The 25248-nt window shown below is 53.2% G+C and overlaps 2 protein-coding genes across 14 annotated transcripts in view; one reads left to right on the plus strand and one right to left on the minus strand.

The window, feature by feature from the left end:
• On the plus strand, positions 1-8126 carry GALR2 (galanin receptor 2). Its single transcript, XM_068655432.1, has 2 exons — positions 1-620; positions 1686-8126. The coding sequence occupies exons 1-2, from the start codon at positions 280-282 to the stop codon at positions 2461-2463; spliced, it is 1119 nt and encodes a 372-aa protein (XP_068511533.1). The 5' UTR covers positions 1-279; the 3' UTR covers positions 2464-8126.
• EXOC7 (exocyst complex component 7) overlaps positions 7332-25248 on the minus strand; it is a 20781-nt gene continuing 2864 nt past the window's right edge. The window contains exons 5-22 of one of the 13 annotated variants that reach the window (XM_068655415.1): positions 24505-24727; positions 22852-23019; positions 21777-21788; positions 17661-17753; positions 16595-16663; positions 15165-15310; positions 14856-15008; positions 14326-14424; positions 13695-13757; positions 13299-13365; positions 11608-11646; positions 10604-10669; positions 9762-9882; positions 9236-9331; positions 8874-8937; positions 8294-8335; positions 7992-8125; positions 7332-7587 (exon numbers count right to left, since the gene is read on the minus strand). In XM_068655415.1, the coding sequence (XP_068511516.1) occupies positions 7485-7587; positions 7992-8125; positions 8294-8335; positions 8874-8937; positions 9236-9331; positions 9762-9882; positions 10604-10669; positions 11608-11646; positions 13299-13365; positions 13695-13757; positions 14326-14424; positions 14856-15008; positions 15165-15310; positions 16595-16663; positions 17661-17753; positions 21777-21788; positions 22852-23019; positions 24505-24727 (1758 nt within the window). In that variant the 3' untranslated portion in view covers positions 7332-7484. The remainder of the gene's footprint in view (positions 7588-7991; positions 8126-8293; positions 8336-8873; positions 8938-9235; positions 9332-9761; positions 9883-10603; positions 10670-11607; positions 11647-13298; positions 13366-13694; positions 13758-14325; positions 14425-14855; positions 15009-15164; positions 15311-16594; positions 16664-17660; positions 17754-21776; positions 21789-22851; positions 23020-24504; positions 24728-25248) is intronic. The other 12 variants (XM_068655416.1, XM_068655422.1, XM_068655419.1 and 9 more) reach the window with 12 other exon arrangements.

Below are 25248 nucleotides of genomic sequence, written 5' to 3' on the forward strand. Positions count from 1 at the left end.
ACCGCCCCGTAGCCCTCCTCCTGCTTCTCCTCCTCCTCCTCTTCAGCAGCAGGGAGAGCACAGAGCACGGAGCAGCACGGAGCAGCTGCGGGCTCCCGAGCGACCCGGAGGAGGCAAAGCTCTCCCCGTTCCCCTTGCACCATCCCCGTGCATCCCCCTGGCACCTCCCGCGTGCTCTCCGTGCATCCCGGTGCCTTACCCTGCACGTCCCGCTGCGCTTTCCCTGCACCCCCTTCCCCAGGCACCCCTTTTTCCTTTTTCCCCGGGCACCCCCCGGCCATGAACGGGTCGGTGCTGGGCTCCGAGGGGGGCTGGCAGCCCGAGGCGGTGCTGCTGCCGCTGGCTTACCTCCTCATCTTCCTGGTGGGCACCGTGGGCAACTGCCTGGTGCTGGCGGTGCTGCTGCGCAACGGGCAGGTGAACAACACCACCAACCTCTTCATCCTCAACCTGGGGGTGGCCGACCTCTGCTTCATCCTCTTCTGCGTCCCCTTCCAAGCCACCATCTACACGCTGGAGGGCTGGGTCTTCGGGCCCTTCCTGTGCAAGGCCGTCCACTTCTTCATCTACCTCACCATGTACGCCAGCAGCTTCACCCTGGCCACCGTCTCCCTCGACAGGTAGGGAAGGGGATGGGGGGCTCCTCCGCGAAGCCACCCCGGCAGGAGAGGGGACAGACAGCCCCAGGGAGGGATTGAGCACACCTCTGGGGGCTGGCGGGGGGTCCAGGAGCATTTCCCAGCTCACGGGTGCGAGGAGATGGGAGCACTGAGGACCTGAAGCAGGACGGGAGAAGGTCGAGCGGGGAGCCCCTGGCTCTTACCGGGGTTTCAGACCCCAAAGCTGCAGGACCAGGGTTTAGGCAGGCTCTGGCAGTTGAAGAGGGGATGGAAAACCAGAGAGAAACCAAGCTCTGTCCCTGCGCAGCCCTGGCTCTTACCGAGGCTCTCTTGGAGAGAGCAGCTGCCCTCCAAAGCAAAAAGAAAAAAAAAAAAAAACAAAACAAAACATCAAGAAAGGGAAAACACGGGGACGTGTCAGCTTGGGCGCTGCTTTTTCTCACCTTCCCCTTTCAGTAGCAAAAAGCCGATCTCTGTCCCAGTGGCGTCCCTCGCTGCACTGACGCCCCCAGCCAGGTTGCAGCAGGGAAGCTCCGCGCAAAGGGAACCTCAGCCCCTGGGAGGGCTCCCAGCCACTGACAGCGAGCGTGAAATGATCGGGGGCTGCTCTGCTGGGCATGGAGGGGGTGCAGCGAGCCCCCAGGGAGCCCCCTGCGTCCTGGAGGAGGGAGCAGGAGCTTGCCGGAGCTCCTAGAGCTGGGCGTAATTAAGGACCCAGCTAATTGCAGACCCGATTGTAGGGCGGTGAGTGCTTTTGCATGTGCCAGCGTGAGGCATGCGGTGTCTGGGGGTCCTGGGGGTTTGCTTCTGCCTTCAGATCCCTGCTGCCACCCTCACTGGAGCCGGATCAGGCATGGGGCTGCTGGGCTGGGGAGAGGGACGGGATGGGGCCAGCCCTGCCCGACCCCAGAGCAGAGAATGGGATGGGATGGGGCCGTTCCTCACCCCGCTGTGCTGCACAGCCCCCCAGAGAGGGTGGGGAACTCCTTGTGGGACCGATGGCCCCGGCCAGCCGAAATCCAGCCCTTGCAGCCTTCCTCCACGCCCCCTCCCCTTCCCACACAGGTATTTGGCCATCCGCTACCCCCTGCACTCGCGGGAGCTGCGGACGCCCCGCAACGCCCTGACGGCCATCTGCCTCATCTGGGGGCTCTCCCTCGTGTTTTCGGGCCCCTACCTCAGCTACTACCAGCAGTTCCAGCTGGCCAACCTCACCGTCTGCCACCCCATCTGGGACGCCGCCCGCCGCAAGGCCATGGACCTCTGCACCTTCGTCTTCAGCTACCTCGTCCCGGTGCTGATCCTCGGCCTCACCTACACGCGCACCATCCGCTACCTCTGGAGCTCCGTGGACCCCCTCCAGGACGCGTCGGAGTCCAAGGCGGCCAAGAGGAAGGTCACCAGGATGATCATCATCGTCGCCGTCCTCTTCTGCCTCTGCTGGCTGCCCCACCACCTGCTCATCCTCTGCGTCTGGTTCGGGTACTTCCCCCTCAACCACGCCACCTACGTGCTCCGCGTCCTCTCGCACCTCGTCTCCTACGCCAACTCCTGCGTCAACCCCATCGTCTACGCCCTGGTCTCCAAGCACTTCCGCAAGGGTTTCAAGAAGATTTTCAGCTGCCTCCTGCGGAAGAGGGCGGCCAACAAGGTGCACGCGGCCCCAGCCACCCACACGGCGAGCACGCTGGAGGCAGAGCTCAGCGAGCTGCCCCACGGCCTGCCCCGACGCTGCTCCGCGCGCTGCCAGGTCCCGGAGGGGTCCTGGGGGGAGGAGGATGGGGCAGGGGGGCAGCAGCAGCAGGGAGCGGACGGCTCCTTCATCACCTTCAACGTCACCTAGCGGAGCTGCTCGCCGTCACAGGTTTGGGGACGGACCACGGTTTGGGTTTAATTGCGTCAAATTTTACCCTTTTTTCCCTTCGAACGCCGCCAGGTGTAGAACTGCTGGAACGCTGCTGCTTTCTGAGGGCTCAGCCAAGCGAGTGCCTGAGGAGCCAAGCACAGGACTCGTTCCCACCCAAGAGCAGAGATCGAAACCCCAAATTGGTTCTTGTCCTTGATCCCCGCTCCTCTGCCAGGGGCAGACGGACACCCTGCCATGTCTGTGCCCGGCCCCTTGTGAGAGCTCCGATCCCCCCGACCACAGCAGTGGCAGCGAGAGGAGCAGCTCCAGGTGCCCTCCTCGCCGCCATCCCCACGCATGAGAGGCCGACGTGACTCACACCCGTGCTCTTAGCGCTGAAAAGGCTCCGAGAGCAGCTGGACCCTGCTGCAGCCGGCAGCCGAGGGCTTTTATTTAAAAGCCTGTCACTTTTCTGAAAGAAGAAGAGCATCAGGGGAACGGGACCCGCTAGCTCTTCTGAAAAACCCTGCCCCAGAGCACTGCTGGAGGAGGTGGGGAAGCCGTGTGGGAAGGGGACTGGCTGTGCCGAGCATCCCTGCAGCTTCCCGGGGCTGCCCCACAGCACGGACACCCACAAAATCAGCTCCCTGAGAGCTCAGGTCCCTCAGGCCACCATCACCCACCCCTGGGCCCCATCCCAGCTTGGGGGCACTCCCGCAGCAGCGGGATGCCCTGCAGGAGGATTTTAGGGCTGGGACCCCACAGCCCCCTTGGCACGCTGCTGCTTCCACCCCCCTCCAGCGCGTGGCCTTCCCTCTGGGCGAGCTTTCTGCTGTCAAACCCTTCTCTTTCCCCTGCCAGGCGTTAGGATAAGCAGAGCTTCCTGTCCCCACGCAGCGAGCCATAAATCGGCTGCCGCCTCCCCTCGCTGACCGTTGTATTTAGTCTGGGCCCGCTCAGGGCGTGAGGCACGGAGAGGGATTGTATAAACAGCCCCATTACTTCTCGCAGTATTTACCTCCCCTGCTGGACCCTTCCCAGCCTGGGAAAATATTGCATCAGGCGCGCAAACACGGCTAAAAGCCTCGCCCTCTGCTCCTGACCTCGGCCACGGGGAGCAATCCTCACCCCTCCACCCCGCTCCCCAGTGGCAGTGGGGACAGGACACCGTCCTGCTGCCCCCTTACCCCAGGGGAAGTCCCCAGAAAGGCCAGGAGTCACCCAGCCCCGGCATCTTGCTAAGCACAACGGCCACGCGTCCTTCCCCTTCCCTGCCCTGCAGTCTGCCGGTGTCTTCCCAAGCACAAGCAACAGGAGAGGGCAAAAGAAGAAGGAAGCGAGGTGGTAACGGGGTGAAGCCACCCCCAAAGCTCAGCGGAGCTGGGCTGCTCCATTCAGAAACCTCCTTCAGCTGGAGAGCCAAGCGAGCAGCGCTGCGATGCCGCACCGACCACGGGATCGACACGTGTGTGGGCGTGGAGATGAGAGAAAAACTGCAAAGAAAGGGCAAGCGATTCCTGAGCGAAACAAGAAGTGATTTTGTGAGCAAGGGGAGCGCTTCGCAGAGCCTTCCAGCACGTCCACTGATCACATTCAGCACTGACACCCCAAAACTGACTGCAGTGACTCCCTGCCCCCCAGCTCGTCCCACTGGGGCACCAGGAGAAGGGAGCAGCACGCGGAGCACAGCACATCCCTGCCACCTCCATCACTGCTCCAGAGAACAAACCCCAACGCTCACAGGGAGATGGAAACGTGCCGGCTGCAGCATCGTTACGCCCCTTACAGGGTGGGACAAAACACAGCAGCCCCCCCACAGCACCTTAAACACAGCACGAACTGGACAGAGGGGAGAGCTCTGCGCGGGGAGAGGTCCCTGTGGGGAGCTGGGCTGCCCCGAGCACTGGAGGAGGAGGAGATGCAAAATGCTGAGCCTCAGCACCTTGAAGTTTAATAAAATGTGAAGGTTAAAGGTGAATAAAAGCAGATTCCGCTGGGAGAGGGAAATAAATAAGCTAAATTCAGCTTCCACCAAGTCCAGGGGTGTTCGAGGAGACAAGGAGCGTTCAGCCGAAACCCCAGGTTAGTGGGAGCTTTCCAGAGCATGGTTTTAACACCAATGTTCAAGGATTTTTTTAAAAAACTTCGCCAGCACCAGCAGGGAGCCTGCAGGGACCCTGTCCCAGGTTCCTGCCCCTGCTGGGTTCGTGACAAACGCCTTTTGTTGCCCCAAAGCACCAGCCAGGCACAGGGGAGGCTGGGAGAGCCGGTAGCAGCCCCAGACCTTATCAGATCCCTCCAACCTGCCCCCCTGCAGCAAAAACAAAACCAGAAAAAAAAGAGAGAAATGGGTCTCCAGCCCCCAACCCCAAATACCAGGAAGCAGAAGCTTGCCTAAGCGTGCCAGGGGAGGCACTGGCAGCAAGAGCAGGACCTGGGGGTGCAGAGAGGGAAAGGGAAGGGCGTTAAAACCGGCACGAGCCTCCGAGAAAGCAATGGGGTAGGGGGGTGTCAGCACCAGCGGCACAGGGCAGCCCTCGCCTCTGCCAGCAGTCTGGGCTGGAGCTGGCATGATTGCTTTTAATTAACGTGTTGCGCAGACATTCCTTACCATAAAAAGCCAAAAGTGCAACGTTTGGCCCTGCCTTGAACCCTCGAGGCAGCCCAGAGGGGCGAGCGCTCCCCCCCTGCTCCTGCCTCCAAGCCGGGCTGGGAGCCCGTCCACCTCCACCTCCACACGCTCCTTCCCTGCGCAGGGGAGAGGCGGGAGGTGCAGGAGGGGTTCAAGCCGGGGCCAGGAGGCTGCCTGGGTTTAGGAGAGGGGAAGCGGGTGGCTCTGCTTTCCCCTTAGCTCTGGGGAAGAAAGGGCGTTGGGCTCGCGCTTACGGCTGTGCAGCCAGGAGCAGCAGCAGGCAGCACCTCCCCGGTGCACAACGCCTCCTCCCTGCTGCACAGCCGCTGCTGAGCTGGGCCCTCAGCCCCCAGCGGCCTCTCATCCCCTTTTTGTTCCCCCAAACACTGCCAGGGCATCCCCAGGGCATCCAGCAGCCCCGCCAGAGTCTGGTGCTGGCAACCGAGAGAGCAGGATGCAGCAGGACATTGCACACCCCATGATCTGACATTGTTCCACCTCCTCCGAGCTGAGCTGCCCCAGATTCTCTTCAACCCCAGACTGGAACAGCTTTCCAGGCTGACAGCAAAGCCCAGAAATGCTCCTTTCAGCATAGACCATGCAAGGGCCTTCCCAGAGCCTCCAGAGAGCAGCTGGGGGCTCCATCCCAGACCCTAAGGGCCCTCACGCATTTCTGTGGGCTTTGGTGAGCCCCAGAGCATCAGCACGGGGACGATGCCCACCCCTGCACCAAAGCTCAGATGCTCCAGAAAGGCCACAGGCAGAACTCCTCTCTTCCTTCCCCTAGCTTTGCTTGCAAGCGTTCCAGGTGAACTGCCTTGCCCTGGAACCAGCTGCAATAAAACGCGTGTTTTATAGCCTCGGCCTGAGCGCATCAACGAATTCCAGCCGCTCTCCTGGAGAAAGAAGTCCAGATCAGATCACTGCTGCAGCAGAAACAGGTCCAAAGAGACGGAATCCAGCTCCTTCTGGTCAGTGTCAGTGTGTGTATCCAGCACGGCCGACACCGCACGTAATGCGAGCCAGCAGCGCGCTGCTTGAGCTCCAAAATGCTCCTCCCAGGCCCTGCCAAGCCTCCAAGAGGCTCTCGGAGCTGGCAGAGGAAAAACAACCGGCACTGAAGCCTGATTTCCCCAAGCATTTGAGATCAGAGGGCTCTCAGGTTGGCGCTGAGCAGCCACCAGACCCCCGAAACACAGCCAGGCAGGTGAGGTCAAGCTTTGACCCCCTGAGGGGACCAGCTCTGGGCTGGATGGGCCTGTCAAAGGTGGTGTTTTGTTGTTGTTTTTACTCCAGGTGTTTACTACACCTCTAAAATACCCGAGTGCTTCAGGCCACGCTCAGGTCTAGGCTCAGGAGGAGGTCAGGGGTTGAGAAAGGCCAAGAGTTACCTGGAAAACAGCTCCGTGCAGCAGCTGGGTGTGCCACGGCAGGACCTGTGTCCTCACCCGGGCTCTAACATTCAGCTCCTGCGTGGCACGGGGTGAGATGTGCTCCTGGCCACAAACACCTGGGGCAGAGCGTTCCGAGGATGCGCAGCCCTGACTCTCCCAGGGAGCAGCTCACCTCACAGCTCTGAGGCTCCCTGGGTGGAGAAACCTCCTCTGCTAGGAAAAAAAAAGGCAGAGTTGGTGGATAGGCAGTAGCAGAGGGTTTAAAACGCAGTTCCCTACCTTTCTACATCTGTTTTCACGCTCTGCTTCACACCGAGGTCTGCCTTGTCCCCTCCCCTTCCCCTTGGGGTGGTGGCACAAAGGCTCTCCTATCACTGGGCTAATTAGGTGCCAGCACACGCTCACTGCTGTGAACGTGGCCTAGGTGAATCATGGATTTGCTCCAAATTGCAAAGCAGCAGCTATTGTGAGCGCTCCCAGCTCTATGGAAACCCCACCTTTCAAGTGTTACCACAGGCAGACAATGGAGAAGAGCCCACAATAGAGCGAGCAGCAAGGTGGGAACAAGAGGTGCCTGGACAGAGACCACAGAAACACAGCACGCATGCCGCAAGCTCTCAAAGGCCTTGGCATGAAGATGGCCACATCTAGCTCCTGCAGCACAGCCTCAAAGTTCTGCCCCAAGGATTCACACACTCACTGTGTCAGCTGTGCAAAGCATAAACGCTTATACACCAGCCTGAAAATATCTAAGCGTAAGACCCCGTGACACAGAACTGCGGCGCACATCTAGAGTCTTGGCTCAGGATCCACAGAAGGAGGCAAAGACAGCCCGGAGGTAGCGTGTCCACGGGTTTATAAATCTGATAAATACAAGTATAACGCCCTGCCCGCCACAACGGGGCAGGGGAGGAGGGAGGGGAGTCACAAAAGTTGCTGAGAGAACAGTGACTTGTACTTGGCAGCTGGAGAAGTACAAGAGGGCTGCGGATTTACGCTGATGTGTCAAACAGCTTCTCGATCATCTCTCCCACTTGGTCGACCTGGTACTTGATGTACTTCTCAGGGTTCTTGGTGAAGGGCACGTTGCCATATCTGCAAAGGAAGACAACCCACAGGATGCAGCAAAAGATCCTTCTCCATACTGAGAGAGGCCGTCCCCACCTGCATCCTTCCTCTGCCAGAGAAATCAGCTCCCCTCCAGCAGGTCTCACCTGAATCTGACGGGCTGTCTTGTAGGGAGCACTTGCTAGTTACAACGGGTCTCCTGAGGTTTACGTGGGTAAACCCAGGGTGGCTCCAAGCTCTGTGCTAGCTAGAACATCTGCACTCACCCTGAACAAGGAATTGGGGTGACGAGGAGGTGTTCACAACTAGCAGAGCTCAGCTTAAGGATGTGTTAGTGTACAAGATGGAAAAGCTACAACGCGACAGTGGAAAAGTGCTAGGTCCCAAAGACCCAAACCCAATGAGATGACAACGATGCAAGAGGTTCTCACCTGTTCAGGAAGGCACCGTAGGTCTCTTTCACAATGGTTTTCTGCGCCCGGCGAATTTTGTCCCGTTGCTCCATGTCTGGAATTGCCCAGGCCTTCTGGATCTTACATAGCTCCTCCAGCCCGTCATTAAAACCCTGTCCAAAATAAAATTTGGAGAGTGTTCTGACTACAAACACGTCTGTAAACCAGTGCTATTTTCCTCCACTGGTGATCACTACTGGACAGGCGTTCTCCTTAGGCAGATCTTTTTTCTGTTCCCATTTGCCTCAGTCATGTTCTTCTACCATCTACCATCTCCTTACCTTAAAGCGCTCCTTAATCATCTGCCTCTCCTTATCCTTGAGCTGCAATAAGGAGAGAAAAGTTTTTATTTCATTGCCAGAAATAAAATCCCAACATCACTGTTTGCCCACAGATTCCCCATCCAACCTAAGTGATATCCTGCCTACTTGGCTCGAATTCCTTCTCCTGAAGCAGAGAGGAGAGAAGCTGCAGTGAGCAGCACAGTACATACAGCTATTGGTTTTCATCTGAAGTACATTTAACGAGGGTAATTTTCAGCCAGAACAGGCATAAAAATAGACCTCTTTATGCTTTGAGCCCTTTCTTAGGGAAGGTCTTTGCAAATCCAAAATAGCAGCATTTGCTCAGGTGAAAAGAGAAGAATGGAGGCTGAAATTAAAAGACTTGTGTGAATCTGGGGCAAGGGAGATTAGAAGGCAGCGTGATTCTCCATCTCGTCCTAGCCACAGTATTCACTCCACAGAGCAATCCTAGCACAAGCTATAAAGGTATATTTCTGTGAATCTTTGATTACGACAAGGGACAGGACGTTTCTGGCAGTTGCTGTCATCATTAAATCATCCTGGCCTGCCCTCTCACCTTCACTCCTGGTTGAAAGACGGGCAGATTTCTCTCCAGGATGTAATCTGTCACCTTTAACCAGCTGCATTTGAAATGATATGGGAAAGGAGCAAAAAGAAGGAGTTATTTACATCTCACCACAGCACGTATGCCCTCACCCATCACCCAAAGGCCAACCTAAACAACACACACGCCAAAACTTTCCACAGTGACCATTTCCCAAGATTCATCCCTTGGGAACCAGAATACTTGGTTTGGGTTTTAAACTAGTTTGTGTTTAAGGCTAATCTCTCCCACTCTCCACCAGCACTGGTGGTGAATCTCCCAAGAAGTCTCAAACTCTGACAGAAGTAAGGGAAGAGCAGAGGATGTCTCCTGACCTGCGCTGGTAGGTCTGGATCTGCTGTTCAATGAGCTCCCGGTAAGACCTCTCAGCTGTCTTCTGTGTCACGGCTACCAACTGGATCAGCTCAGACCTGAAAGGAGAAGAAAACACCAGGAAACCGGTGAGCCAGGTGCTCTCAGGGCTACTGCTAGCAAGATAGCAACATTTCACGTCCCTATCAACATGATCTTTTGTGCCCTTTACAATAGAAGGGATCTTGAAATGCTTGAACTGGAACAGAAACTACTCCACGTTGCTTTCCAAAGCCACATCCTAAATCCTCCCAAGACAAAAGGGTTCTCTGCAACGTAAGGTATCTCCAACGCTTTTATCTCTCCCCCGTCATGTAATGCAGTGTCTATAAATAGGGCAAAGGTTTCAAAACCTTTTTCAAACAGTCTCAAGAATGGAAGAAATCACAGAGAAGAGACAGGCCTGCAAGTAAACACACTCTGGACACCAGAGACTGGTTGAAAATTGTGCGTAGCATCAGCTTGGACTTCAAAGAGATGCACACTTACTTCTCCAGAGACTTCAGAATGTAGTTGTAGTTGTTGTGCAGAAAAATGGCACTCAGAGCCGGGTCTTCATAAACCTTGGATTTACTGAGAAGGTTAAGCTGCAAGTTGCCCAATACTTTACCTAAAAGAGGGAACAACAGAGGAGAAAAAGTTTTGCACTAAATCTTCTTGTAACTGGCAATCCAAACCCAGGACTACGTGCTGTAACCATGAACCTGCAGCAAAGCAAAGAGCACAGCCCCAGATGCATGTACAGAGAAGGGTGTGATCACATCTAATTAGCAATCCTACAAGCCTTACGCAGATCTGTCCTCGGCAAGTAACCAAAACTGCCCTGTGAACTACTGCCTTTGTTGCAGCTGGCAGCATGGGCTCAGAGTAAGTCCCAGGGCCAGCACAAGTGATCAGACTCAGCCCCACCACAGCACAGGCTCACCTCAAGGAACCTGATGGACCTGAGCACCGTGATAACAGACCACCACGAGGCAGTCCCACGAACCCATCTCAACATTTTACTATTAAATATACAACCCAGATTTTACAGAGCCCCTCTGGCAGCTGGCAGTCCCTACAGGGCTGAAGGCCCAAAGCCCGGTGTGAGAACAGTTTAAGGCAGCGGATAATGAAAGCCAAACAACCTGCTGCATCGCGCTTTGTCCTGTCTAATTGTGACTCCGAAACTCCCAGGCTGATCCTTTATCTCCATCCCTTCCATCAGACTCCAGGTTGAACAGAGGAGGATTGCATGGAGCAAGAGACACAGCCCGTGCTTCTCACTCAAGAGCAAGCCATGAGAAGAAGAGCCAAGGGGGCAGAAACGGACAGGTGTGCAGGGTACTCACAGATGTAGGTGCTCAGCAGCCGCCTGCTAAACTCCGAGCTGTAACTGCTAGCTGAAGAGCTGGTCTCTGCAAGGAAAAGAGCCTTAAGCCAGTTAACACGCCAGGAGGAAGGGCAGGGTTCGTGTGGCCAGCCTGCCTCTGTTCAAACAAGCCCCTTCCCTGTTGCTATGGCATTAGGACAGAGCTCCCGTCGCCAGTGAAATTAGCTCCCTGCTTCAGTGCCAACTGTCAGGGGATTATCCAGGGTGAGGGGGAAAAAGCTCTGCACCCTGTGATCCTTGCGGCTGCATCAGGTGCTGAGCATCCTGGCAGAAAACTCTCCTCTCCTTCCTAGTGCTCAGAGGACATCCACTTGATCAGAAATCAAACCATTAAGCAAATCCTTTCCCCACCACCCAAAAAGGGGTTTTAAGCGCTAGAAATTTGCAGTCGGAGAACAAATGAGCTGCAGCAGTGGCTGCGTGCTGCCGTGCATCCCTCTGAGCACCAGAGGGATGGTTTCTGCCCTCCAGGGAGGGTTTGTGTCCCCTGGGACACACGGGGCAGCCGTCTTCTCCTCCCCCTGCCAGCGAGTTTGGCAGCCAGGCCTAGCTCGGGTGGTCTGAGTTCAGAAGCGCCCCATGGGAAAGGCCTCGAGGCTCCCGTTGCTGGGAGTTGGACAATGAGGAGCTGAGGGCGCTCGGGATGAAGCACGACAGCAGCCGGGCCAATTTGCTGCCCGTGCCAGGCGGACTCGGTGCCATCGGAGTGCCTGCAGCCTGTTTCAGCTCATGTGGCATCCCTCTTTGTCTGCAGGTGACGAACCCTCGCTATTCTCTCCAGCCCACTGGCAAGAGTTACTCACCCTCCCCTTTTTCCCCTTTCAATTATGCCCCCCTCCCTTTTTTTTTTTTTCTTTTCAGTTAGATGTTAATTTATTTACCACTCCTGGAGGACAAAGAATTAACATACATCACAAGAGCCCAACGCAGCGTGAGCGGGTGTGTGGGGGTAAGGCTGCTTACCTCTGGGATCTAAAGGAATATTGTATGTGTCCCCAAGAACTACAAGGATTAAGGCAGAGCAGAGAGAAAAGGGGAGGGAGGAGAGAGAAAGAGAAATGCAAAGTGCAAAAACACAGGTTAGAGACCGCCATCCCTTTGAGAACAAAGCAGATATTAACACAAAGCAGCCACAGACAGCTACACCGGAGAGCAGGCAGGAGTCCCTCCAAGGCCACAAAGGGAGCTGGAGATCACGGAGGAGAGGCTGAGTAACCTCCTGCCCCTGCTAGCGACATATTTGTGTCGCCATTATTTGCATTTAGCGAGACACCTCACCCCACCTCAGTTCAAACTAACTTTCAGGGCAAAAGAAAGCCTCCTCTGCATCCTCAGCAGCAGTTCACCGGTCCTTGAAATGAATGCATGACCCATGTAACCTTGCCAAGACACTGAGCACAGCCATCCCACCCTCACTCTGCAGTGAGACAGGGCCCTGCAGAGCTGCTCCGTGGGCAGCAAGAGCAAGGGATTGGCATTTAACTGATAAGCTGTGCTTCTGCCACCACTTGAGGGGAGCTCTGCAGAAAAGTGCACGCGTTTCCCATCACTGGCAGAGGGCATCCAGCAGCAAACGGTCCCAAAGGCCACGCTGCACAGACAGAACGAGAGGTACAGTGCCTGGATTCTGCTCAGGTCACCTCACGGATGGCTCTGAGGCACTAAACATCAGTCCTGCTTAGCAGACCTGTTATAATGACGCCGACTTCAAGATTTGCTAATTGAGCAGGCTGCAGAGAGGCATTTCTCTCAAGCTGGCTTTGCACAGCAGGATACCTCTGCACCTGGTGGGACACTTAGCTGCAATTAAAAAGGAAGTGGCTCGTGTCTGACCACATCCATGACACTGTATGACCGATACAAAAGGGTTCAGAGCTGGCAGAACCTCCCAAGCAGGACCTGGGAACGTAAGTCTGGAGGCAGCTTTAAGTTTCCCTCTTCTCCAGCTCCTCACTGAGCTTTCTCCAAGTGCCAGCCTGTGCCTCCTCAGGTCCCTCTGCCCCCTGAATCTCCAGTTCTCCCCCTCTCCAGCCTGCTCTGTTCTGACCCACTTGAAGACATGAGCTCTGTGAGCAAGCTGAGGGCTCACTACAGAACCAGGAGCTGCTGCTCTGCCTAAAACCACGTTCTCCCTCTGTTCTGGCACGTGGCACGTGACTAGCTCAGGGTTCCCAGCTTGACCACGGCTGGATGCTGAGGAGAACGCTCTTGCTGCTGCTGTTGTACTCTGACTGGAGGATTTGGCAGAGAAAGAAGGCAAATTCATCACTACACAGCCCAGCCACAGCTAACTCAGCTGGACCAACCACCCTCAGTCCAACACAGTCACAGGGAACCAGTCCCGTGTCAGATTTGGAGCTACATGGCTAAGGCATCCTCTCGATTCCATAATGCACACCAGCAACAAACGCCATCCCAAGAATACCTGATAGGATCAAATGTGGAAGGCCAGCAGGGAAACTCTCTGCATCCCTTGGAGCTCTCCAGACAACCAACTACATAGTCAGGGCAGATAGGAGGACAAAACAAACCACAGGGTAAAGAACAGGAGAAGAACAAGCTAACAGTGCGCGCTGAGGTTTGGTCTTTTTAGGGAAGATGCCCAGACAATTTGGGGAAGGAACTGCATGCCCAGATAAGCTCCATGCATGTACCTTGAGATGCCAGCATGGCACCTGCAGTCTCCTGGAAATCCAACAACTGCTGTAGGAAAAGGATGGCCTGGAAGAGAAAGAGAGAGAGGCAAGTGAGGAGATGCAGTATCAGTTGCTTTTACGCTCCACTATTAAGGATTGTGAAGGACCACACATCTTGACATGTTCAAAAGCCTTCAGAAAACAGACGGCTGTACTCCTTTGAGTTACTGGGTTTGACTCACACAGTCACAGCACAGCTTAGCAAGGGAAACCAGCTGATCTCTCCAGGGAAGCCAGTTAAGCACCCTTCCAACACAAAGACAGGTCAATCTAAGAAAAGAAGTTTCCCTGCTGCTCTACAACCTCTTCAGAGGCTGGTTTTTACACAGGACAATTCAAATCATCTTCACGTACATTGCTGGTGAGTTCGTGAACTGTCCCATCTTTTGGCATGTTATATTCCTTGTCTGGATCATTCTAAGGAGGAAGAAAAAGACATTAAGGTGAGCATGTTAGAAAACCAAAGGCATCTACAAAACAACTGCTGCTGCAAGTGAGCCGTAGGCTTGTTGATCCAGCCTCTCAGCATCCTCAGACTCGTCTCTCATAGTGCCATCTCCTGGTGCTCAGAAACTATAGCTTCTGTGCAGCTCAGGACCACGGGGATTTTGTTCAGCACGTCACCATCAAAAGCTCAGCTCACCCATAGGTGAGCTTCACCAACCCCCCTTTATACAGGGACAGTTTATTTTGAGTCCTCCACAGCTTTTCAAGTCAGCATTTTTCCTTTCTTTTTACGTGGAGTTAAGTTCTGAGATTGACTTCGGTATCTACAGAGGCCTCCTGTATTTGAGAGCAGCATCCAGTGTTCAGCATTTGCAGCTGACCCCCCCAGTGCTACCCAGCAGGCACAGCCCCGCTTTGGAGTCAAGAAGTAGGTGGTGTTCTCATGTAAAAACTGAAAGCTAAACTGGGAGTTCTGCTCAGAAAACCCCTTTTCTAAGCCTGCTGGCCTTGCTGGAGATAACAGAGATGGTAAACCTACCTTAATGTTGTCAGCGAACTCCTCCAATGCCTTTGCACCTGTAGTTTCCATGGAAGTGATCAGCCCTGGCAATTTGTTCTTCGTGCCTGCCGCAGTTCCCTGGAATAGTCCCACGACAGATCAGAGAAAACGAGCAGTATCTGACTGCTTGTCCAGCACCTACCCTCCTTTCCGCCCCATCCCAGCACCTCATTCTCAATTATCAGAAGAATATTTATAGCGTTATCAATAGTGAGTGAAACCCTGCGTTCTTTGGCCTGCCAGGAGGGAGGAGGGAAAGATGCTGCAACCCCAACAATGACCAGGACTTGCCCCCTTTCACACTTCCTCTCGTGTGGTATCTGACCTAAGAGGCTGGGGCATCAGTCACCAGCTCCAGCTGGAAGCAGATGGAAAGGAGCTGTCACTCCCAGTCCATGCTGACGGACAGAGGTGACACTGCTTTGTTCAAAGTCACTGTCTCCATCCCTTTCAAAAAGTTCTCCCCACAACCCAAGCCACAGGACACTCTCCAATCCCATCAAACTCACCTGCAAGACCTGGTCAAATTCTGGCTTCATCTGCTTGAGGTGCTTGAGGATGGGGAAGATGGTGAGCACCGCCGAGTAGTCGTGGCGGATGATGGCTTTGCGGGCTGCCGAGACAATGTTATCCCCCTCCATGATCAAGTTATCCAGCGACTCCTGCAACAAAGCCAGGCGGTCAGAAGGAAGCAGCAGGACTTCTGCCAGGGCACCCACAGCACGTGGTGTAAGCCACGTCCTCATCACAAAAAAGAAAGGGGGAGGAATTTGTATGTGTCCTTTCCCAGAGAAACCAAGGGGAAAGGCTCGACTGACCTGGATGAGGGAATCAAAAGTCTTCTTCTGGTGGTGTTCCGGGACGATTTCTGTCAGGAGCTGGTATTCGCTCTGGGCCAGTTTGACAAAGGCACTCACACAGTGAATGTAGGCGTCGATCTCGATGTCGAACACATCATCCCTCCCTGCAAAGGCAAGATGTCTTTAAGGGAAAACCAAATTCGCACTGAGCTTCCAGCAGCTCTGCTCCCTCCGGGACCTCGGATCACGCAGAGAGCGCGAGGTTCCTCTCCAACAGGCGGCTCTGGCTCTGCGCCCGTCCTGCTGTGAGACCAGGAGCTGTCTCCTCACCACGCCTGCCCCCCTGGTTTGCCCACGGGAGGCATGCAAAGTCAGCTGCAGCTCAGGGCATGGACACGTCAGCACAACACCAGCCTCGTGACACAAGGCAAGTCTGAAGCTCTTCTGGGCTACAAACTCAATTTTATCAAGGGCTCAAACACGGAGTACTAGACTAGGGAAGGTCTGAGGTGAATTATTCAACATCTCTGCTTGTGTTTGTAGAATCCCTTATCTCCACCCATCATGCAGATGAAGAGCTGCCACGTTGCATCAACATTTCTTGGAAATGGAGGCTCTCCTGGAAGGCAGCCTCTTCCTACAGGCAGTAACCAAAGAAAATAACAGGCGGATAACTACTAAATCCTACAAAGCAGGAGCATCAGCACAGTTAGGTGAGGTATCTGCCACCAAATGCTGTGTACAAATGTGCATTTTTGAGTTCTAGCACGTGAACGTCTCAAAGAAGTAGCGAGGAACCTCTGTGGTAGGCACAAGAAGGGCCAGGAGGATCCGAGGGCACCCACCAACTGGTGCCAGCCACGAGCTGGATGTGTCAGCAGGACAGACACAAACGGGCTCACATCACCCTGCGCTGCTCAGACCCCTGCAGTAACCACTATAAAAGAAGAAAATTACGCAGAGGCCTTTCCTAAGGCTGCTGCTGCCGCTACCCTCCTCCCAGCAGCATCTGCAGCTTTTATGGAGAAAGGCCCAATTCTTCCCTACACTGACGGGTCCCTCAGAGTGATTTTTTAGAAGCTGTGGGCAGCATGTGGCACACAAACGTGGTTTTAGACGTGGCCTGTGGTGGAGAGCAGCCCACCAAATGGCACGCCACACGTCGGCCTTGCCCTGCTTGCTTCGCTGCAGTGCCAAAAAAGCCCCTCAGCACGGTGGCCCCCAGGTTTGGTTAGACAAAATCGGGGTCCCCTGTCTGAGGGCGTGGGTTTGTGCGATTAGTAGGAGTGAACTCGACTGAGGAGAGCCAGAGCTTCACAGCCAGGCCAGGCCCATGCTCCAGGGCTGCCCACGCAGAGGAACAGCCACCGGCTCCGCCAGGAGTGTGAAGCATGCTGCAAGGAAGGGCTGTTAGGCAGCTTGTCATGAGGTGCCAACACGGTACTTACCAGCAGCCGGCCCGTGCTTGTCGCTCAGGGTATCGGAAAGATGTTTAACTCGTAAATCATGCTCATGACCTAGTGGGATGGCAGCCGGCACAAACAGAAGGCGCAATTTATCCAGGGTGGTTACAGCACGGATGCTCACACGGGCTGGAAGCCGCTTCAAGCTTGGCTTATTTGATCTGATGGACTTTTTTTTTTTCCCTACACAGTCCCGGGAATGCTACCTAACCGAATTTATGCGTTATGGGGTTATGCAGCAGTAGCAACCCTTTGAAACCTGATGAGAAGTGAGTTAAATCATTTCCTGGGCCACAGGTGTCACTTGGACCTCCTGCCGTAAGCTCTGAATGGGATAATGGGCGCTAGAAACCCAATTTGTACCCACAACTGTTACAAATTCAAACTCAAAATTCACCTCTTGCTCAGCACTGAGAATTTTTTTCCCCAGTAAGTGATGTCAGTCACTATCTGGGATTCAGCAGACTACAACGTAGATGCTGAAGAAATCCACTTCAGATGAATAAGTAGCAGAAGGGAAAAAGGTCTTATAGGTGCTTTGAAGCAAATTACATCCTTTCCCCTGTCTGGTATGACCTCTACGAGCAGAGGTTGGCACACAGGAGACCCTTTAGGTTGGTCTTTGCAGAGATGTGCAGGCGTGATGCCCTGGGCTCGCTGTGGCCTGACACTTCTGCATCAGGTTTGGAAAGGTCACTGGGAAACTGAACGTCTCAAAGTCCAGGCAAAACAAGAAAAGAGAACAGAAACACCACAGGCAGATGTCAGCAGAGCAGAGCTTCCGTTAGCCACGTGCCTAGGGCGGACTGACTGCTTTACCGTGAGATTCCTGGTGAGATTCCACCTGGACTTTGTCTACAGAGCCTTTGAAATTTAGACACAAACTCAGATCAGTGGTTTGGGCTGCCAGCACCCCCCTGGCTGCCCAAGGACAGCCGTATTTACCTGGCGCTGCCCACCAAGCACTCGGCTAACGGAAGCCCCACCTGGAAAAGCAAGGCTGGTACACAGAGAAGCTGAAAGGTGAAGAAGTAGCTGGAGCTGTGATTACCTTCCATAGGAATGAGGTTAGAGGCCCCCTTTTTCCCATCTAGACCATGCTGAGAGTACTGTTTCAGAAGGTTCTGAGCCTTACGGATCGTGCCTGTCACCAGAGCCAGAGAGAAGAGACAAGAAGACCTAGAAAATGAGTGAAAGAAAACAAACCCAGAACACCAGCCCTTCACCAGCAGCTGCCACCTGGGCCCAGCAGGAGGGTGCCGGGCACCGAGCATGCTCAGCACAGGACCGGCAAGAACCCAAAACTCGTGCCCGAGCGTGTGGATGCGAGGGTTGTTTTTGGGTCGTCTCCCTTCTTCAAGGGGAGGACGTGAAGTCCGGCCACAGCTAAGGGATCAGGGAGCGCTCGGGGCAGTTTGGTGAGCTGGGAAAATCTGACCCCAGCTTCCTTCCCCGGGATGTTTTTATTGAAGCTGGTACTCTGCATCGCAGCACAGGAGCCTTCCCTGAGCTGGGCTGTGGACAATTTATAGCCAGCAACACATTGCCTGCCCCCCAGAGCCACAATCGCAGCTCTTCCCTTGCAGGTGCCAAAAAAAAAAAGGTGCCAATCCTGGGTAATTCCTGAGCATGCTCAACGTAGATCCCCGCAGCCAAGGCACCGAACGATCTCTGGCATGAGAGGAAGCGATCAAAGGGTGACAACCTCGGGACTTCAGAGAGCAATGCTGCAGCAGCAATCCCCATCCTAGAGATCACCGAATAAAGGACGCTGCCCACCCATGTCTAACTCGCATTAAGGCACCCTAATCTCCAAGACACTTTTTCTTCTAAGGAACTGCAAATCAATTAAAACCATGGAAAAAAAAAATAACACGGGGTTAAAAGATTTATACTTAACACACACAAAAAAAAACAGACAGGACTGAACAAAAGCTGCTGCTGGGTACACAGCTAGGAAGCACAAAACAGAAGCATTAATGGGACAACTGCAAACTAAGCGCTGTTTCCACATTAAGAGGTTAGTGGTCATGCAACGAGCTGCAATTATCACAAGCACATGGACGTACTCCCACAGCAGAGCGCTGCCGTTGCCTGCACAACGGGGAACGGAGAGTTTTAGGAAGGCAGAAGGACTCTCCATAGAAAACCCAGACGAAACAGAATTGGGCTGAGTAAATGAAAGCAAAAGATCCAAGAAATAAAACCACGGCTGCCAATGCTGAGAATCAGCCCTCCATTTTAAAGCAATAAATACTTCAAACGTGCAGAAAATTCCTACAATGACATGGGGACGGCCCCACAGCAGGGCTCTGAGCTCTCCCAAACCCCAACCCCAGCCCCAGGCACCCACCAGCTCCAGCACCCACCTGGGGCCACCTCAAAAAGGGCCCTGGAGTGAAACCTTTTGGCACGCCTCTGGCAGCCCCTTCACAACCCCACTCACAACGGGGCGCTGCACTTTCTCCCTCCCCAAACCCTAATCCTAGAAGACATGCACTGAGCTATTTCATTATTATTATTATTGCTGATATCACGGCCCAGCTGATACACTGGAGCTCAACCCAGCTGCTGTTCTTCTACCGGTTCTTTGATCTTTTCTACTTGCCTTCAGAAAAAAAAAATATTAAAAATGGGTAAATTGGTGTAAAAATCAAGCAGAGTGCAACTGCTGCTGCTGCCCAGAGGCTCTCACCTCCCAGGGATGCAGCACACATCCCCACAGCTCAGCCCTGACATTTTCTACTGCCTCTGCTGCTCTGTGCACACGGCATATGCACAATTACCTGGGTTGAGGCCAACACACACACCCCAAGTGTTTGTGGGCATCACCTGAGTGCTGCTGCATCCCCCTCACTTGGTGTTGTAATTAGGCTTTAATGAATTCTGGTGAAAACCAAATGCTTTTGTTCTGTGCTTGTTTTCCCTCCTCAGGCAGCTCGAAGACCAAATGGGATGGCCAGGATGGTGTTTCAGCTGCTAGTGAAAGCATCACGTTCCAGCTAGACACCGATCAACAGGGGAAGCTGGAAATGGGAACAGGCTCTTCGTTCTGCCCAACAGGCCCCACACAGCCTGTCCTCAGGTTCACCCAGCTGTGAGGTGCTGCCTGCACTGCTAGGAGGCAGGAGATAAACTGCAAACAGCTCCCCTGCAGCTTGTAGCACCCACCAAAAAAATAAAATAAAATAAAATTCAGACAACACTTGAGATTTTTGCTCCTGAGCCTGTTTAAATAAAATGGTTTGGGGGCGTACATGGAGCAGAGTTTTCCAATTCGACGTTGTTCTCCTGTTTTTCTCTTCCACTACTCAATTTCCTAGCCAAGCAGAAGAGCAACGCACCCCCTTTTCTTTAGCACCAGCCGCAGGAATCCGTACAAAACTGGCTGAAGCTCCGTGGTTATTGCTTATAGGTACCCCGTGCCCCGTCCCTCCCAAACTTCTGGTAATTTAGAGAGTTTCTGAACTACCTCCTGCTCCCAAGCCAACCCAGCGCTGCATCCACAGGCCTCACACAGAAGCAATCCCTTCAGGATTTTACGAGCAGATGTTTGTAACAGGACAATTGGGGAACCTGAATGCGCTTGTCCTCTGAGGCAGGCTGCTGACATTTCACACAGCAAACTGCTTAAAAAAAAAAAAAATAAATAAAAAGGCCACAGACTGCTTCTACTTGACTTGGCAAGTTGCAGCCAAGAGGAGACGATTTGGCTTTAGAAGCATCTCCAGCAGTCAAAGTTTTAATTGCATGCTGGAACAAGAGGAAACAGAACAGGGTGCACCAACAAATGCAGCAGTGATGGAGAGATGAAGACTCTGAAACAAAGCACGGACGTGGAACGTGTTCTCCAGTGCCTGGGGGAGGAAGGGAGGGGGTCTCTGCCTGGTTAGCTTGTCCCTAATAGCTTACCTTCCCTTTAGCTGCCACCTCCCTTCCATTTTGGGTTGTAAAAAGGTTACAGCACGTCAGATTTAGTTTGTTATTTACCCCCTGCAAGAGGTTAAAGTGTGCGCTGGGGTGTGCGCTGGGATATTCTTCCTGAAGGAATAAGGAAACCAACTCCCTTGGTGAAACAGTGAGAAAAACCCTCGTCTGGAACACCATTTTATGGGAATTCCCTTTCTGAAGCGAATGCACACAAAAAAATCTTTGTCCATAGCTGAACAAAGGCTAAAGCAGGTGAATCAATGCCACCAGAGGAATATTGTTACGCACAGTGCCACCATGGAGACAGTATCAGACCTTCGCCTCTGGAGCTGTCCTTGAAAGCTGACAGAACTGCAGAGAAGCTGGTGAACCTCTGCTCAAAGATTATTTTTCCCTCCTCTCTAACTTCATTTCAGTACAATTTAGCACCATAAGGGATGGCTGCTGTATGAGGTTTAACCACCCCTGTCCTTCAGGAGCCACCGCCTGGTTCTGTGTCCTTGTTCACAGAAGATTGGAGACAAATGAGCCATTATTTTCTCCTTGAGACTGCAATACCCCAATAGATCACTTGAAATCCTTTCCTTCGTACTCCGTGAGCTCTGTGAGAGCATTCAGGCTGTGCTCGGTGCCTGCTACCTGGCCCGACTCACAAACTTGGATTAAACTTGGCCAAAAGATGCCGAAATCTCCTGGCAAGTTTACAGCTGAGACATTCATCGTGACAAGTGATTTTGGATGCCCAACCGCATCCATTTTGAAGGAGCCTGGTTTGTAGAGAGCAAATGCTTCTCAAACACGTGGGCTGTCATCTCTGCTCTCTCTGTGAGCATCCAAGGTCCAAGGCTCATTTAAAAAAAAAAAAAAAAAAAAAAAAAACAACACTGTTCCTAGTGATTTTTTTTTTTAATCTTCCCATGAAAAGAAAAAAAATCTCCTCCACTTCTGACTGTCTCCCTGAAGTGTAAGAGCTGTTCACCAGAGTTCACCAGCTGCAATTCATGCTTCAGCTCTCAGGAGCAGCTCCAGGGCACAGCAGCAGTGGCACAGATTGATTTTAGAAGCCCAGAGGGGCGATCGCTGGCTGTCACAGCCCTCCCCGGGCAGCCTGCCCTCTCCAAATATCCCAGGCACACCCCCTGCTGTAGCACGAAGAGGCCCACCAAAGCCCCTCCATTCAGAAGTGAAGAGAGCGAGCACCAGGGCCAGCACACACACACACATAGACGCACGTTACCTGGGATGAGGACTGCATTCACATCAGGATTATAGAAATAAACACAACACGATTAAAATGGGTTCCTTTTCCTCCCTTTCCCCATCCCATCCATTCCCAGTCCCTGCCCGCAGCTCTTAAGTTTGTATTTTCCTGAACTCATTGAAAGGGTTTGGACAATGCAGGAAAAATACTGGGGTGGGAAAGTTTTTGCTGGGCAAACCCCCAGAAATCCAAATTTTTGTAACTTCCATCACTATTACACAGGAGAAAACAGGGTGCTGGGGACACGCAGAGGGACAGCATCGCTGCTCTGCTGTCAGAGGTGCACGCTGGCTGTTGCTGGCTCTCCTTCTGGCCGTTTTCCCACTAGGTGGCACATTTCAGAGGCCAGGACGCCAGCTCCACGCTGGAGCAGCACACGGGAGCGACCAGCCTCCCAGCTGCAGAAAATGCAGCAAAACTCCATTACGAGGAGAGGTGGAATAACTCCCCAGCCACATTCACATCTCTTCCAGAGACAGCCTGAGGCAAAAGCTTTAAAAAGCTCTTCCAGAATTTGATTAGGATGACTCTGGATCTGTAGGCAAATTCCTAGTCCCTCTTCCAAGTTCTGAGGGATTCTCAGTCTCCTAGCCCAGTAATTATTTACATGTAAGTAGTGATTAAAGTGATGTGCTTTAGCAGGTCTCAGTTTTCCATTTTGCTGTAGCACTGGATGCAATCCAAGCTCTAAGGCTGAGGACAAGTGTTCTCAAACCATATTCATCTCCTCCTCTCTCAGGTCTCTTTCTGCTGATCTCCTTTTTTAAGGTAATGGCCTTTTCTTTCTCTGCATACAGACCCCATCCTGCCCCATCCCACCTCTTCACACTGCCCAGAGAACAGACCTGACGATTTGAGAGTTGGAAACACGGTCTGTAACCTCTGCCCTGGCTTCAACACCAAGAAGAGGTGTTTCTCTCTGAAATCCCACCCTGCTCCTGCCCTGTCAGCAGGCAGAGGCTACCTCAGCAGCGAGAAGCCCTGCGGAATTGTGTCAGATACCCAGGGGTGATGGTGACACGTTACAGGGAACACCCCCACTCAGACTCACCTGGTCTCTTGACTGGCTTTTTGGTGGGGGTGTCCTTCCTCTTGTTCTGAATGGCAGGGGAATACGGCACCCCCGTGGAGGAGCTGTTCTTTCGGAAGTGGTCCTTCAGCCCCTTGATGGAGCGGTCGAGCTGGACAGAGCGGATTTGGAAGTACACCGTCATGAAATCTAAAGAGACGAGGTAGAAACGAGATCATAAATAAACAGAAAACACTGTAGGGAAAAACAAACCTTTTTCTGTGAAACACTGTGGCCCAAAGAGGGCTTAACAGTTTTGATGTGAGACCCCAGATAAGCATTTTTTCCTACCGAAATATCAAATCCAGCAGCGCTAAATCCAGGAAGAAACCAAAACACAGACTCAAGAGAAAGAGCAAAAACTTAGTACGGAGGAGACAGGCGTTTCTCTATTTCACAATAGAGAAACCAAAGCACGCAAACAATCTAACAGCATAAAAGACAGCGAAACCTGAACCAGAATCCAGGCAATCGCTCTGAACCTTCCGTTCCCGCAGGCAACTTCTCCTGTTCTGCCACAGCCCTGAGATGCTGACTTCAAAACCAATAAGCCATGAAATGTCCTGCCACATCTTTCACACCAGGCCCAACCTTAGCACCTCCAGGCCTTCCTTCTGAACAGAACCCTCAGAGAACGAGCTGATTAACCCAGGGTTCAGCACACTGCTCTCTCCTCCCATCTCTTGCTCACCCTTCTTCCATCTCCACCCCCTTCCCTTCCCCATGTCAATGCCACACCCTGAGGCTGCCTTTTCTCCAGCCCAGCTCCCTCAGAACTCCTTCCTTAAGGATCTCTCGCATTTGATTCCAGCACAGAGACCACCTCCCACACTGCAGGGTCAGCTCCTGTCCAGTTTGAACACTAAAGCCAGAAAAATCTCCTGATTTCTTCCGAACCTGGCTTCCTTCCCCTGCAGCGTTCACTCCTGCCCTCCCACCACACCCAACAGTAAGTCCACACGCTACTACCAAGAGCACATCAGTTTTGGAAACGATGGGAAGTCAATAAAGGAGTATAGAGGTGTAGGCAGGTTCTGGTGCTGCAGACCAGGAAAGAAGAGATGTGTATTGACTGGAAAAAAAAAAAAAATCCTGTGCTGCTTTTACACCCCTTTCTGGTCACATTTAACACACAAGGTTTTGTTCATAAATAGTTTCTCCAGGGGAGTTGTTATCAGTGTCTTGTACAGCTGTAGCACCTGGGCCCTCGGTGACTGCAGCTCCAACAGAAGGTGTTGCAGATGCACTTTAAATAACACGCCCGTCAGGGATTTCTGCTAGAGGCCAGGCTATGCTTTTGAATGATTTGTGCTTTACTTACGCAGCTTTTGTTCTCATCAGATCACTGTTGAACTGACAGAGCGCATTTCATCCCTACTACAAACAGCATGAGGACGCAGGCTCTTCAGAAGAGAATTGAACAGAGACAGAACTCCTACCCTCGAAGATGTCACTAAAGCTTTTTCTCGTTTTGCTTGTGCTGCCAGCTACCAGCAGCAGCATGACTCTTGCTTTGTCGGTCCCAACCTCACCTGAGCAGAGGTTTCATGGCTGGAGGTGTGTGATTTGCACACTTACCCGCTGACAACAACCCTCACCACTCCACTTCTGCTCCCAGCCAGGAGCAATGCCCACCTTGGTTCCTGCCGTTTTCCACCAGCCAGCCAGAAATGCGGATGATATCATGCAGGACGCTCTCTGGGAGGTGCTCCAGTGACATCTCCTCCTGTGTCTCCATCTCATCATCGCCGCTGATCAGGTCCAGGATGAGGATGGGCGGGACTGGCTTGGTGTGCCGTGTCATCAAGCTGCGGAACTCCGACTCCAGCGACTCTTTTCCCCTCTCAAAAAGGGATTTCTGGCACAAAAGAGCAGAGGGATAGAAGAAGCACAGGGTTTCTGTAATCACTCACAAGTCTTTCTGCATGAGGTCTCACTTTCTGTAGTGTTTCTAACCACTGTCAAGTACCGCATGCTTCGAGCTCCGACGCCTGTAACTAAGAGACTTTTAAGGCGAATTAAATACAAAAATGCCTGGGAGTTGCTCAGTTTACAAGTGGAATTGCAACAGATCTCACATCCTGCTCAAGCAACTGAAGGACGGACAAGAGGTACTCAGGGGGAAGCTCAATCGACTCCACCACACACACACGAAACGCTTTCACAAGTCCGAATGGCACAAAGCATGAGGAGAACACCACAAGCAGAAACACTGCCAGGGTCAGATTTAAAAAGAAGCCAAAAACCACTTTTTTTTTTTTTTTTTAGCTGTGTCCAAACACCTTTTTCACCAGGCAGCAAGCCCACCAGCCTCTCACAGCAGGAGGGCAAGCGGCACATGTCTGTCTGTCTGTCTGTCCGTCCGTCCATCCCTCTCCC

This window comes from Anas acuta, chromosome 18, assembly GCF_963932015.1.
Source record: "Anas acuta chromosome 18, bAnaAcu1.1, whole genome shotgun sequence".
In the NCBI taxonomy this organism is placed as follows: Eukaryota; Metazoa; Chordata; class Aves; order Anseriformes; family Anatidae; genus Anas; species Anas acuta.

Excerpts from the sequence above, each read along its gene's own strand:
- GALR2 (XM_068655432.1), top strand. The coding sequence starts at position 280 with ATGAACGGGTCGGTGCTGGGCTCCGAGGGGGGCTGGCAGCCCGAGGCG. Across the intron at positions 621-1,685 it reads GCCACCGTCTCCCTCGACAG|GTATTTGGCCATCCGCTACC; the intron begins GTAGGGAAGGGG and ends CTTCCCACACAG.